This window comes from Myotis brandtii, unplaced genomic scaffold, assembly GCF_000412655.1.
Source record: "Myotis brandtii unplaced genomic scaffold, ASM41265v1 scaffold84, whole genome shotgun sequence".
Classification (NCBI taxonomy): Eukaryota; Metazoa; Chordata; class Mammalia; order Chiroptera; family Vespertilionidae; genus Myotis; species Myotis brandtii.
The window spans coordinates 9,942,326-9,956,519 of record NW_005371410.1 but is presented as its reverse complement, the minus strand read 5'-3'; the positions used below and the strand labels follow the sequence as shown (position 1 = coordinate 9,956,519).

The following is a 14,194-nucleotide window of genomic DNA, read 5'->3' as shown; positions in this document are numbered from 1 at the left end:
TTTAAAAAAATCTTTTAGAAAGGATTCTAAATCAATACTAGACATAACAAATGTTTAAAGAGTTTAAGCACTCACTGCTGCTTTTCTTGGTCCCCAAAGTTTGGCCATCTTCTAAGGAGTTTGAACCCACGGAAGAACTATCTTGACTATCTTGATGGGGGAGTTGAAGAAATCCTTCACCGGAGTCGGAGCGGGTAGGTGTTAATGTTAGAGATTTCTGACGTTCCCGATTAATATCTTTCTTAGACTTTATCAATTTTCTCATTTTTAGAGTAATCCAGTTGCCTCTCCTGATAGAATAATTTAAAAAGTTCTTATTAGTCTAAAATAAATCCACAAAATTAGAAGTTTAAAATATTCTGTTATTTTTTCAGAATAAAAATGAGTAAATCTTGGTTAATAGTACCTTCTAGGAGGAGATGGCTCATAAAATTTGTATTGATCCATAATTTTCTCTTCTAATTTCTCCTTTTGTCGTCTTAATTCATTTAACTTATCACTATAGAAATAAAAATTAAATTTTAGAACATACATCATATTTTGTACAGTTATATTTCTATGGCCTCCTACACATACCTCCATTATGGCAATTATTTGTATTTCTCGCGTTATATTACTAGTTCCTTAAGAGCAGTACCCATGTTTTCATGTTAGTATTTCTAGTTATCAGCATAGAACCTGAGACATAAGCATTCAAAAATATATGTTGAAATAATGTTGCAAGCCAAAAAAAATTAGATTGTTTTCTCTGCCACCAGAAATTGCAATTATAAAATCATAACTAATATTTCACAATGCAAAATTATTTGGTACCTACATGTACTGTCTTTGTTCAACATGAAAAAGATCCTTGCTTTCCATATTCTGCTCCAACAGTGTTCTGTTCTGCAGCATTAATGTCTGGATTTGATCTAGTAGATGCCGATTTTCTTCTTCTAAATTTCCTTTAAGTTGGCTTAGCAACTGTTGAAACACAGTTATTTTTTAAAATATCAACATTTACATTTAACATAAATCACCCAAAACATCTGAAAAATAGAGTACTTCACAGATTTCTATCTCCTGCTATTTGAACAATTAGATGGTCACACTTTGGTCAGAATGTGAGTGATTAGTTTAGTAATAATGACAGCTAAAGAACTGGGTTATGTGCTATACATCTATGTTTTCATAATTCTCACAAACATTGGGCTTATCATAAATTAGTTAGTTCCAAAAACACTGCTTTCTTAAAAATTGTTTAACTTATATTCTGAAAGCTAGATTCAAATCTCTGGCCTTTTAAGTAGCTATGAAACACTGAACAAGTTAGTTAATTCTCTGAGCTTCAATGACCTCATCTATAAAATGAGGATAATCCCATCCTGTAAGATTTTTGCAAAGATTAAATAATACATGTAAAGTACCTGGTGTCATGCCTATGGCACCCAACAGATACTTAATAAACCTCCTTCTTCCTTCAACCACTGTTTTCAAGGAACCTTATAAGTTGCTATATACTTTTTGTGGCTTGAACAAAGGAGGCAGGTAATCTTGTCAATGATTGGTATTGCTAGCTCATGTTACTCGTAGTTGGGCTACCAGCAGCATTGGGCTGCTTTTTCTTAATGGAAATTGGAAGGAAATATGCTTTAGTTGGGCCAGTGGTTCCAATAGAAATCAGAAAGCCCACAGTAGTGATTCTCAAAATTTAACATCACTTATAAAGTGTATTTTTTAAAATGTAGATTTCTGGGTGCTAGCATTTGAATTCAGCAGATCGGGAGTAGACCCAGAGATATGTATTTTTTTAAAAATATATGCCAACAATAATCTTTCCTCCAAAAAAATAAGATAAAGAAAACAAACATGTAAAAAATTCTCAAGGCCCTAGCTGGATAGGTCAGTTGATTAGAACATCATCTCGACATGCCAAGGTTGCAGGTTCGATCCTGGTCAGGGCACATACAAGAATCAACCAATGAATGCATAAATAAGTGGGACAAATCGATGTCTGTGTGTGTGTGTGTGTGTGTCTCTCTCTCTTCCCTTCTTCTCTCTCAAATCAATAAATAAAACCTATAGAAAAGCTATTTATGAATATCCATAAACAGTCATCTAGATCTAACAACTGCCAATATTGTGCTAAGTTTCTTTCATTTATCTATATATTATTAAATTGAAATATAACATGTGGCAGATTCATTGCAAAATTGAATCCAGTTATCCTCCTCCCTATACGTATATCCTCTTACAATGTGACTTCTCACTCTTCCCATCAAAAAAAGGAATCTATTTTCTCTCTTCTCGTATTTGGAATGCCTTTGGCCAAGAGAAGGAGATGGAAGTGATTGTGTGACAGTTCCAAGCCCAGACCTCAAGAGGCTTATGTGCCTGCTGGAGGATGAGAGACTGAGTAAACAGTGAAGTTATGCTAGCTGGGACCCCCCTACACCAGCCAGCCTTCAGAGTACATGCCAGATACCCGCAGATGCAGAAGCAAGCCCGACTATGATCAACTGATCTTGGCCTACACAGCAATTCATGGATCAGCACATCTGCTCAACTGACCCATAGACTCATGAGCAAAAATAAATGTTAACTCTCCATTATTATTGTTATACAGCATTATCATGTCAACCAACATTGGTTAAAACATATATATAGGAAAAAAAAATTTTAAGTGTATATAAAGCTCAATGAAGCATTACAGTAAACACATGGCCCTGGCCAGTGTAGCTCAGTTGGTTGGGTGTCGTCCTGTGCAACAAAGGGTTGCGGGTTCGATTCCCAGTTGGGGCACATGCCAGGGTGGTTGAGGCATGGTCCCTGGTAGGGGGCGTGTATGGGGCAGCCGATATATGTTCAGCTCTTGCATTGATGTCTCTCTCTCTCTCTCTCTCTCTCTCAAAATCAATTTTAAAAAATCTTCAAAGTGAACATGTGTGAAACCAGCACCCCTAGCAAGAAGCAGCAAATTAATTATATTCCAAAAACACTCATTGTGCTCTCTTCCAGTCACTATCCCTTCCCACAAAGATACAGATTCATTTTTTCACTGTCTCCAAATTACGTTATGTGACTTAGCCCATAGCCAAGGGTTAACATCTGAAGTTGGGACAATCAGCCAGGGTTAAGCAGGTAGCAAAGGACTTTTCTGGTCTCTCCTAGGCAGCCTTCCAGACCACTAGTGACATGTGGGACATTATCAAGACCCACTATGGCTGACTGTCTCATTGCTTGGATCTCACAGTAAAACTTATGACGAGTTTGCTGATCTGTTACTTTGTCCCAACCAATATTCCAACCTCAGGCTATCTGAGAGTTGGCCTTTGACAGCGCTCCTGGGCCTGGGGCTTTTCTGTGCTCTGCTCAAATCAAGCCAGTCCCCTCCAGTAGCAAAGGTGCTGCTTTTCATGGATTGCCCTGCACCCAGGCAGAACTACCGGGTACTGAAACTAGAAGAGGAAGAGGGAATGAGAATGGGAGAAGTCACATTGCCTCAGACAACTATAGCTCCTACCCAAAGTTGAGCAGTTTTTAATAAATACTTCTCAATGTGTTGTTTGCTTCTGCGTGAGTTCCACAGTACTAAAAGAATAACTTTTGACAGTTCTGTCGAATTTTGTTTCTTGGGGAGTTAATTCTTCATGCTCCTCCACCATTTTGTAAGTCCATTACCCCAATCATATTTTACTTAAGACTTTTATAAATCACAGGCAGAATGAATGTTCTATACATTGTAAGCTTTGAGTATTTAAATGTACAGTGTGGGGCAAAGTAGGTTTATAGTTGTAAGTACGTAAGTTTATTCTTATATTATTATTTACTAATTATTATACTAATTTTCCATATGCACAACTGAAAACCTACTTTTGCTCCACCCTGTATATGCTTTCAAACTAATTTTTCCTTCTATTGGTTTATAATTTAATACAAAAAGCTTTTAGGTATTACTTTTCTTATACAGTCTATTCCTAACTCTATTTAAGGGTTTGCTTAAGTGCTGGTTCCCTAAAAGTTCCATGAAATTCAGGTGTTAAGCTATATTCAAACTAATTATTTAGGTACCAACCATAAAATTTAAGGGTGATCTAAGACTTTCAGTATCATTTTTATATTTCAAAACATTTAGCACTTTATCCAACCATTGTAAGAGCCATGAAATTACGTTAAGAATAAAACTGTATACATAGGCATAATGTCATTTCTATTTAAAACCCTCCAATGGCTCCTAATTTTATTCAGAATAAAAGTCAAAGTTGTTTGCTTGTTTTCACAATGGCCTATAAGGCAACATGTCTGGCGCACGCAGATCTCTGATCTCACTCCTACCACTCTCCCCTTTGCTCATTCCATTCCAGCTACATGGGCCTCCTTGAGTGTTCCTCAAACACACCAGGATTCCCCTGGTCTTAGGGTCAGTGTATTGGCTGTTTGCCTGGAATATCTTTTCCCAGATATCCACATAATAACACCCTAATCTCCTTCAAATCTTTGTTCAATGATGCCTAGTTAAAATTTCCATCTGCACTCCCTTACCCCGCTCCCTGGCAGTCCTTACCCCCCTTTACCCTACTCCATTTGTACTTGCACATAATTTATCACTTGCTAACATACCATATGTTGCAGGCTAATTTTCAAAATGGTTACACCAGTATTTTTAGTCCATGTGCTTTTCCAGAACATTGCTTTTCTCCATCAAGAGGCTGAGTCTATTTCTCTTCCCCTTGAATCTGGACAGGACTTAGATGCCTCAATGAATAGAATGCAGGGGAAATGATGCTCCATGACTTCTGAGGCTTGATCATTAAAACAAAGATGGTTTTCGTCTGGTTCTGACCATGTTGTGAGAAAGCCAATAACCGCCCATGGGAAGAGATCACACAGGGAGGAAACTGATACCTCCCTCCAGCTGATAGCCAGCATCCACCACCAGCCTTTCCATCTTCCCGCCGCGGGCCCAGGGGCAAGTGGAGCAGAGGCAAACTGGCTCCCTGTACCTGTCCAAATTCCCACCCACAGAATCTGTGAGCATAATAAATAATTGTTTTATACCACTAAGTTTTGGGGTAATTTGCTATGCAGCCATATGTAACAAAACACTGAAACACTATGTATTTCACTTACTTATTATGTTTATTGTCTGTTTCCTTCCACCAGAATATAAACTACACAGGGGGAGAGAGTTTTACCTATTTAGTTTACTAGTACATGCCAGGTGGCCAGTAACATTTTTTATAATAGTAAAAATGGTTTTATATATAGTAAAAGTACCTGAACATATAAGTTTAAACAAAAAAATTGAAATTAATAATAAAGGAAGTTTTTTGAATTACTTATGAATTTCAATTATCCCTGACCAATTCTTTTAGAAACGTCCCGCTAAATATACACTGCCGGTCACTATAATATCACTGTTTAGTTTTTAGATGTGTCTGGATGCCTAACGAAAGGGAGACAGTGATTAAACTTGTTAAAGCTCACCTCACACTGGTTATTTAGCTTGGTGGATGTAATGTCCAACTGTTGGTATTGTTCCTTCAGCTTTGAAAATTCAGCTTCTAATCTTGTTTGTTCCAGTTTGGAATTATTTAGAAGACTTTTCAAGTTTTTATGGTCAGTTTGTAAAACTTCAGTTTCTTCTAAAAGCTGATTATATGTATGATTCAACCTATAATTAGAAATCATAATAGAATATAATCAAATTCTCTTAATAGCTTTCATTGTCATTTACATAATGTGAAAATGCTGTAAATCACATTCAGACATACTTTAGAGAATATAAAGAATTCTTCTGCCAATTACTACACTGATCAAGAATCAGTTTCTATGTCATAAAAACTAGATTTTTAAAATATTGAGTACTTTTTTCCCTTGAAATGAAATCTCTCAGCACTTAAATATGTTGAAGATGTAAAGACACGCAAAATTTTGTGTGCTGCCTTTTAGCACTTCAGCTATGGCAATGTAAGTGCAGTGAAAATGTTTAGGCAAAGCATGTCAAACTCAAAGGCTACACGGGCCAAATAAATGAGGCATGTGGCCCACGGGCCATGGGTTTGACATGCTTGGTTGGTTTAAGCTGTTTAAACTTTTCAAAGGTTTCTAAAAATCTTGAAAATGTACCCTTATGAAGTAACTTGATTACCAGTGGCAAGTTTTGATTTTCCCAAGGCTTCAAGTTAAAAAAAAAAATTGCTCCATGGCAATATGAGGCTATTAATACCTAAGATTGTTAAAAATAAAAGTATGGCCGAAACCGGTCTGGCTCAGTGGATAGAGTGTCAGCCTGTGGACTGAAAGCTGGACTGAAAGGTCCCGGATTCGATTCCGGTCAAGGCCATGTACCTGGGTTGCGGGCACATCCCCAGTAGAATAAAATATATTTAAAAAAAATAAAAATAAAATAAAAGTATGAATAAATCAGCTAGAAAATCATAAGGTTGCTCACTTGTTGCAACTTCAAAAGACAGGAATTGACCAGACTAGCAAAAAAAGAGAAAGACATAAAGAATCAGGTCCATTACATTCTGTCTTAATAAAGAATGCAAATGCTGTCAAGGTACAAAAATTTCATTATGTAACATGGCTTAAAAACTTAAGTTACTTGGCCCAACCTGAATGGCTCAGTTGGCAGAGTTCCGTCCTATGCACTGAAAGGTTGCTGGTTCACTTCCCAGTCAGGGCACATACCTGGGCTGTGGGTTTGCTCCCCAGTCGGGGAGCATAAAGAAGGCAACTGCTAGATGTTTCTCTCTCTCTCTCTCTCTCTCTCTCTCTCTCATCCTCTCTCCTTCTTTCCCTCTCTCTAAGCATATCCTCAGGTGAGGGTTTAAAATAAAAAAGCTTAATCAGTTGAATACAGAGAGAAAAGGAGATCTAGGTTTTTGTCTGAGCCATTCTATAACTAGCTGCATGATTTTGTTGGTAATTTACTTATTGCTGGAGTGTTTTTAAAATTCTAATTTATGGATGGTACTGCAAAGAGGTAGTATACACTTTAGATGTAATGAATAATAATACAAAACTAAAATATGTAAATATTTATTACCTACCTATCATTTTCACCACAAAGTTTCTTGTATTCTGCAGCTACAGTCTCATGGTTTTTGTTTTCAAGCAGCATTTTTTCCTGTTCCACTTTCAGTGTTTTTTCCAAATCTTCCAATTGTCCTTTCTGTTTTAGTAACTGATTATAACTGGGGGAAAAAGTTAGATATTTGGTTTATAATATTTCCTCAAGGGGAAAAATACTTTAAAATGAAAAAAAAAAGAGTAATTTATTACATGCCAGTATCACAAAACATGTAAATTTATATAAATTTCCTACATAATCTCTTAGATGTGTTTAACTCAACATTTACTTTATTACCCAAAGTAAATAGGTTTTAAATTAAAAACACAGAAAATATAATAAATTACCGATCTTCGAGGTCTTTATGCTCCACCTCAAGATTTTTGTGGGCAGACTTTAGAGTTCCATGTTTAGCAATGAGAGATTCATACTCCGAAGCCTGCCGTTCATGAAGAAGTTCCAGTTTTTCGTGATCTTTGATCAGAGCATCATAGAGAGATTTCAGGTCTTCCCGCTCTTTGATTACAGATTCATTTTCATTTTCTAAGGAAGACTGCTGGATTAGGAGTTGTGCATTCTGGTTCATAAGAGAGGTACTTTGGGAATTAAGTGTGGAATTTTCAACCTATAAGAATGTATATTGTTATCAGATATAAGGAAAATAGCTTATATTGTTCTTTTGGGTTTTTTTAATAAGATTACATTAACTTTATGAAGTTCTAAATAAATCAAAGCAGATATATGCACATTATACTGAGAAAATTTGAATTTTCATGTCCCAAAGAACAAGGTTACCATTTAATTTTGATTTTTGGTAGGTGTTATTATATATTTACTAGTATATATATATATATATATGATATATATTAGGGGACCTATATCATATATATGTTTTAGGTTGAATTATTTTAATAGCATAATTCAAGATTTTGGTTGCATATCCCCCACATATTACATTACAACCTGAAGCTTGGCATTCTGTGTTTGAAGAGTAGTATTCTGCTCTTGTAATGACACTGTCTGCCTCTGAAGTGCAAGAATCTGAGCCTGCAAATTATTGTTCTGTGTCTCAAGTTGCTTCAGTTGAGTTTTCAGTGCTTGCTTCTCTGCTTGTAGTGTAGCATTCTTAATAAAGAAAACACACATATTATAAATAAAAGCAACATCAAACTATTTCTATTTAACAGATACTGGAATTTTGTACAAGTATTTTTTACCATTATAATAAAAAATAACCCTAATAATCTTAAAAGAGAAAAGAAAATATTCCCTCTATCCCAAATGATAAACAGATATCTAAGAAAAGAAAGCAATAATGATAAAATCTTAATAGACTACTGTATCTGTGTCTGTCTGCTTTATAATACCTGAAAAATAAAATACTCCATTCTAAATATATTGACTAACACAAAAAACTAGAATGTGACTGTCAGTTGTATGGTTTTCATGCTGCTCAAAAGTGCCCAGTGTGTCCAGAATGAGTGGGGCTGTTTCTAGTAAATGGAGTGCTTCTTTTCTAAATGCCCAAAGGCAAATATAGATAGATAGATAGATAGATAGATAGACAGACAGACAGACAGACAGACAGACATGTGGTGGTCACAAGGATAGCAGCAAAACGAAGTATTTTATAAACACAAATATTTGGAAGAGAAGTAGAAACAATCTTAATCATCTGTTTAAAAATTTTAGTGCCTACAAACCTAACAGATATTACATATTTTCTTTAGTAATTATTTTTCATGGTATAAAACACTCACTATAGCTCTATTTCATCTATAGGACTTCTAGAGCAAATCCAAACAAAACATACCATTTTCAATTTTTCCAGTACATATGGCCATAATTCAGTTTTATAGTTAAACGGTTGAATTACTGTGCAAATCATAGTTAATGTTCTAGATATTAAAATGTTTGTCATGAATATTATATTTTCAGGATTACTTCTAAATAACATACCATAAATAACATAGCATCAAAAGGTATAAACTTAGAATACTAATCCTCTAGAAAACCAAATTTAAAATCTTTAATATATAAAAGACCAGAATTTACATATAATTGCAATATGTATAAAAAGTTACAACTGAGCTCTAGCCAGTTTGTGGATAGAGCATCAGACAGCGGACTGAAGGGTCCTGGGTTTGATTCCTGTCAAGAGCATATACTTTGGTTGCAGGCTCAATCCCCAGCCCTGGCCGGGGCCATGTGGGAAGCAACCAATCGATGAGTCTCTCTCACATGGATGTTTCTCTATGTCTCTCCCTCTCTAAAAAAATCAATGGAAAAATATCCTTGGATGACCTGACCAGTTTGGCTCAGTGAACAGAGTGCCAGCCTGTGACTGAAAGGTCCTGGGTTCGATTCTGATAAAGGGCACATGCCCTGGTTGCAGGCTCGATCCCCAGTTGGGGGCGTACAGGAGGCAGCCGATCAATGATTCTCTCTCATCATTGATGTTTCTTTCTCTCCCTCTCCCTTCCCCTCTGAAATCAATATATATATCTCCATCCTTGGGTGAGGATTAACAACAACAAAAAAGGTACAACTGAATCCCAACAAATTATTTTTATCTTATCTATATTTAGGGGACAACAATAATATTCACTCGATAGGGTTTCATGTTATATACACTACCTCACTGTATAAAAGATAAGTCAGGATTTAACACACATATACCATAAAAAATCAAAGATAAAGAACCTAAATGTTTCAAAGATGTTTTTGATACTGAACTTATTTTGTTCATTTGTTCAAATACAAAGGATAAAAATTGATTTCAGAGAGGAAGGGAGAAGGAGAGAAAGATAGAAACATCAATAATGAGAGAGAATCATCGATTGGCTGCCTCATGCATGCCCACTACTGGGGATCGAGCCCACAACCCGGGCATGTGGCCCCGACCAGAATCGAACCTGGGACCCTTCAGTCCGCAGGCCGATGCTCTATCCACTGAGCAAAAACAGCCAGGGCCTAGAATTCCATCCTGACACACTAAAGAATTAAGCGATTTTTCCCTTGGATATGTTAAGTACTGTTGTAGTTCAGCTCTTTAGAAATCAAAATATACAAGCTCTAATGATCCTAGAAATAACAAAAATTCCTATAGTCTGTAACGAACAGATGAGATAGCTAAGTAGAAAGAATATCTCAGAGCAGGAAAAATTTACACTAATAAAGTATGTAGTTAGCAAATGTAATGGCAGAGACACAAAAATTATCTGTCTAATATAGGGCTAGCCATCTTTATAAACCCATTATCTAAAATGGCTAAAGTATAACAACCAAGCAACTTTTCTCCAGTGGAAATTTATAAAGGAAGTCAATGGGAAAGAGATTTATCTTATAGTCAGCCAATTTGGCTGACTTTATATGCCAGCCAAATTGTTTGAGGTATAATTATTAATCTAAATGATAGAGGTACATATGTATATATCACTGAATAATTAAAAATAGACATTCTATTATTAATGGCCAGTTAGGAGCATATTTTAATAGTTCACAGGTATAAAACTGTAAAAGAAATATACTTCTATATATAGGTAAATCACAAACAGTTTTCTGGGAAAGATGTTTACAGTAATTATTTTTGGATGAGAAAGTAGAAATCAGTATTAATTTTTGGCTTTATGGCTTAAAGCTTTTAATTCATGTTATATTAAATAACAATAACAACTACAATTATTTTACTTGTTAGCATGCAAGTTCCTAAGGCTTATTCAACTTTGTAGGATGTTTGTTGAATTCATTCAATTATTGTTGGTTGTCAAATACGTAACTCATTCAGCAAAGTGTCTGCTATATAAGAGGCATTATTCTACATACTGAAGGCAGTGGAGAAAATGAAAGACAAGCTACCTGCTTTCCAGGAGCTTTTTTTCAGTAGAGAACAAATAAATGAACAAAATAATGTCATTTCATAAGTGAAAAGTGCTATGAGGAAGCTAAGTAAGGCAGTGGTGTGACAGTGAAGAACAGTTTAGGCTGGGGACAGCTCCTTTACTGAGGAAAGCGATCAAGGAAGACATCTTGCAGGCGATATGTGACCTGAGACATGAATTCTGAGGGAAGCCAGCAGGGGAGGCAAACAGACAGGCCTGAGGTGGGAACAAGAAGAAAAATGCCAATATGACTAGAACTAAGTTACTTATTATGTGCCAGGCACTGTTTTGTGTTTTCCAGATATTAACAGATAATATTATCTCCAGAGTAATAAACAGAGTGGGTAGGAACGTGGTACGGTAAAGGTCAGGCAGGACAATGTCAGGAAGGACCTTACAGGACACAGTAAAGAATCTGGATTTTATTCTAATTAAAATGGGAAGCTATTGAAGATTTTAAGTATGAAAGTGACATGGTTTGGATTATGTTTTAAAAAATAACTGACTACTATGTTGAGAATGGGTTAGATTGGGCCAGAAATGGAAAAGGCAGGTCCAGTTAGGAGCATATTTTAATAGTCCAGATGACAGATGATGCTACCTTGAGCCTGCAACTGAGGTAGCAGCAAAGATGGAGAGAAAGAAAATGGGTTTGAGGAGTTGATAAAGGTTACTGATGGTCTTGTGTGAGGGTGATGGAGAAAAGTAAATTGAGTCTTTATTCATATTACAAAACAAATCGGTCAAGAAAGTATACAATGAACAAAGCTACAAAACCAGAATAGATACACTTTCTTAGTTATATATTACTTCTAAAAACCCTTTATTCCTACTAAAAATACTTACATTTCTTTCTACTTCAATCAGTCTGTCTTTAACTTTCAGAAGCTCTCTGGTTGTTTCTTGACTTTCTCGCTCCCATTTGTTATCTTCACTGGAAGCTGAAGGAGGGCTCTGTACCATCCTTTCCTCATCTTGTCTCTGTTTAAGGGCTTCGTAATTCTTTTTCACCTAAAATTTTATTTAAAATATTTTAATGGGGAAAATAAATCATCCCAATTCTGCTTCTTACAATTAATTTGAGACACGCTTTATTAAAAAATATGGTAAATAATATGTATAATTATCATTATTAGCATAATCACAATTTATGCTCTGTAAAATACAAATCCTTCCCTCTTAGAAATATTAAATATACTCTTCTTTTTTTTCTTTTTGTTAATCTTCACCCGAGGATCTTTTTTCATTGCTTTTTACAGAGAGTGGAAGGGAGGGGGCGAAAGAGAGAGAAACATTGATGAGAGAGAGATACTTCGATTGGTTGCCTCCTGCATGTGCCTGACCGGCGCCAGGGATTAAGCCTGCAACTGATGTACGTGCCCTTGACCAGACTTGTACCCACCACGCTTCAGTCCTTGGGCCAACACTCTAACCTCTGAGCCAAACCAGCTAGGGCAAATACACTTTTTTTTTTATCTGTAATGCTCCTACAATATATTCTCTAATTTCATATCCTATTGTTTATGATGAAAATGTTGCTAAAGATCAAGACGTGCTGCTAATAATAGCAACTGTTTTAGAGCTCTATCTATAGCTGATTTAGAGATTTCAGAGATCCCCATGTAAACAACAATTAAAGATCTGACACAGTATTAATTCCTCTTAAAAAGAGATCTAAATTAAAACTGAGGAAGTATCTATATGTAGACACTTGCCCTTTTATGAAGGATATGTTGCCCAGAATGAGCTGTGTTAAATAAATTAATGATTTCTTTATTGAGACCTTCATCTATCACATATAATTACTATAATTTATTTTATGAAGACTGAGCAAACCAAGGTTTTCTGGTATGACTACAACCAGATCCTACTTTAAGAGAGCCAACTCAAAACTAGCAACTTGGTCATCTTACATTACCAAAATTGCTGATTAACTTAAATAGCTCTCTTCAATTTGAAATGATTATTGTTATACTTATCCTGAATCACTAGTTTATCCTAGGAGACATTTATCATAAATTTCTAAATTAACCTAAACTTTATATTAAGGCAAGGATAAATATTTAAAATAATTCAACATTTAATGGAAACCTTAAGAAAGCTTATAATTCAACAATAAAATTTGCTACTATTGAGTTAGAAAATAATGATGTGAGACTAAAGAAAAAGATGCCAAAATAGAATGTAATTTAAACCTTGGCAAGTGATCTAATAGGTGTTCTGGGATTCAGCTCCCCCTTCCCCCTTACTTTTAACACCCTAGTAACATAGATGGGTGACATCATTTCTAGTCTCCTATTTTACATTAATTTCCCACAGGTCTTTTCACCCCTAGGCTTAGAAAGGTTATAGACATAAGCCATTAGTAAGAAGAACTGAGAATAAAACTCAAAAGCTTCTGCCCTAACTGGTTTGGCTTAGTGGATAGAGCGTGTCGGCCTGCGGACTCAAGGGTCCCAGGTTCAATTCCGGTCAAGGGCATGTACCTTGGTTGCGGGCATATCCCCAGTAGGGGGTGTGCAGGAGGCAGCTGATCGATGTTTCTCTCTCATTGATGTTTCTAACTCTCTATCTCTCTCCCTTCCTCTCTGTAAAAAAATCAATAAAATATATATTTTTTAAAAAAGCTTCTGATTTTTAGACCATTATTCTTACAACTAAGTTTCAAAAATGGTTTCTTTACCTTATGTATCATTAATCAGAATCTCTAATTTATGTTCACACAAACATAAAATATGATTTTTCATCAAGGTTTCTTAGCAGCAGCACATAGGTAGGATTTGCCTTTTTTTTTCTTTTCTTTTTTTTTAAAATATATTTTTATTGATTTTTTACAGAGAGAAAGGGAGAGAGATAGAGAGTCAGAAACATTGATGAGAAACATCAACCAGCTGCCTCCTGCACACCTCCCACTGGGGATGTGCCCGCAACCAAGGTACATGCCCTTGACCGGAATCGAACCGGGGACTTTTCAGTCCACAGACCGACGCTCTCTCCACTGAGCCAAACCGGTCTTGGCTGGATTTACCTTTTTATCTAATCCATTAATCTCTGACTTTTACCTGAGGTACTAGACCTTTTATATTTAACTAGAGGCCCAGTGCACGAAATTTGTGCAGGGGGTGGGGTGTGTCCCTCAGCCTAGCCTGCACCCTCTCCATCTGTGACATCCCTCTCACAATCCAGGACTGCTGGCTCCCAACCGCTCGCCTGCCTGCCTGCCTGATTGCCCCTAACCACTCCCCTGCCAGCCTGA

At 36.1% G+C, this 14,194-nt stretch overlaps 1 protein-coding gene and 1 long non-coding RNA gene across 6 annotated transcripts in view; one reads left to right on the top strand and one right to left on the bottom strand.

The window, feature by feature from the left end:
• CCDC88A (coiled-coil domain containing 88A) overlaps positions 1–14,194 on the bottom strand; it is a 106,530-nt gene that overhangs the window by 18,199 nt on the left and 74,137 nt on the right. For all 5 annotated transcript variants that reach the window (XM_005884598.2, XM_005884601.2, XM_005884600.2 and 2 more), the window contains 8 exons: positions 11,785–11,949; positions 8,021–8,182; positions 7,405–7,682; positions 7,038–7,181; positions 5,467–5,653; positions 818–963; positions 407–499; positions 76–290 (listed from right to left, as the gene is read on the bottom strand). In XM_005884598.2, the coding sequence (XP_005884660.1) occupies positions 76–290; positions 407–499; positions 818–963; positions 5,467–5,653; positions 7,038–7,181; positions 7,405–7,682; positions 8,021–8,182; positions 11,785–11,949 (1,390 nt within the window). The remainder of the gene's footprint in view (positions 1–75; positions 291–406; positions 500–817; positions 964–5,466; positions 5,654–7,037; positions 7,182–7,404; positions 7,683–8,020; positions 8,183–11,784; positions 11,950–14,194) is intronic.
• Positions 1–14,194, top strand: part of LOC106724480 — a 31,164-nt gene that overhangs the window by 6,222 nt on the left and 10,748 nt on the right. Inside the window, exon 2 of the long non-coding RNA XR_001360288.1 lies at positions 100–194. This is a non-coding gene — a long non-coding RNA (uncharacterized LOC106724480). The remainder of the gene's footprint in view (positions 1–99; positions 195–14,194) is intronic.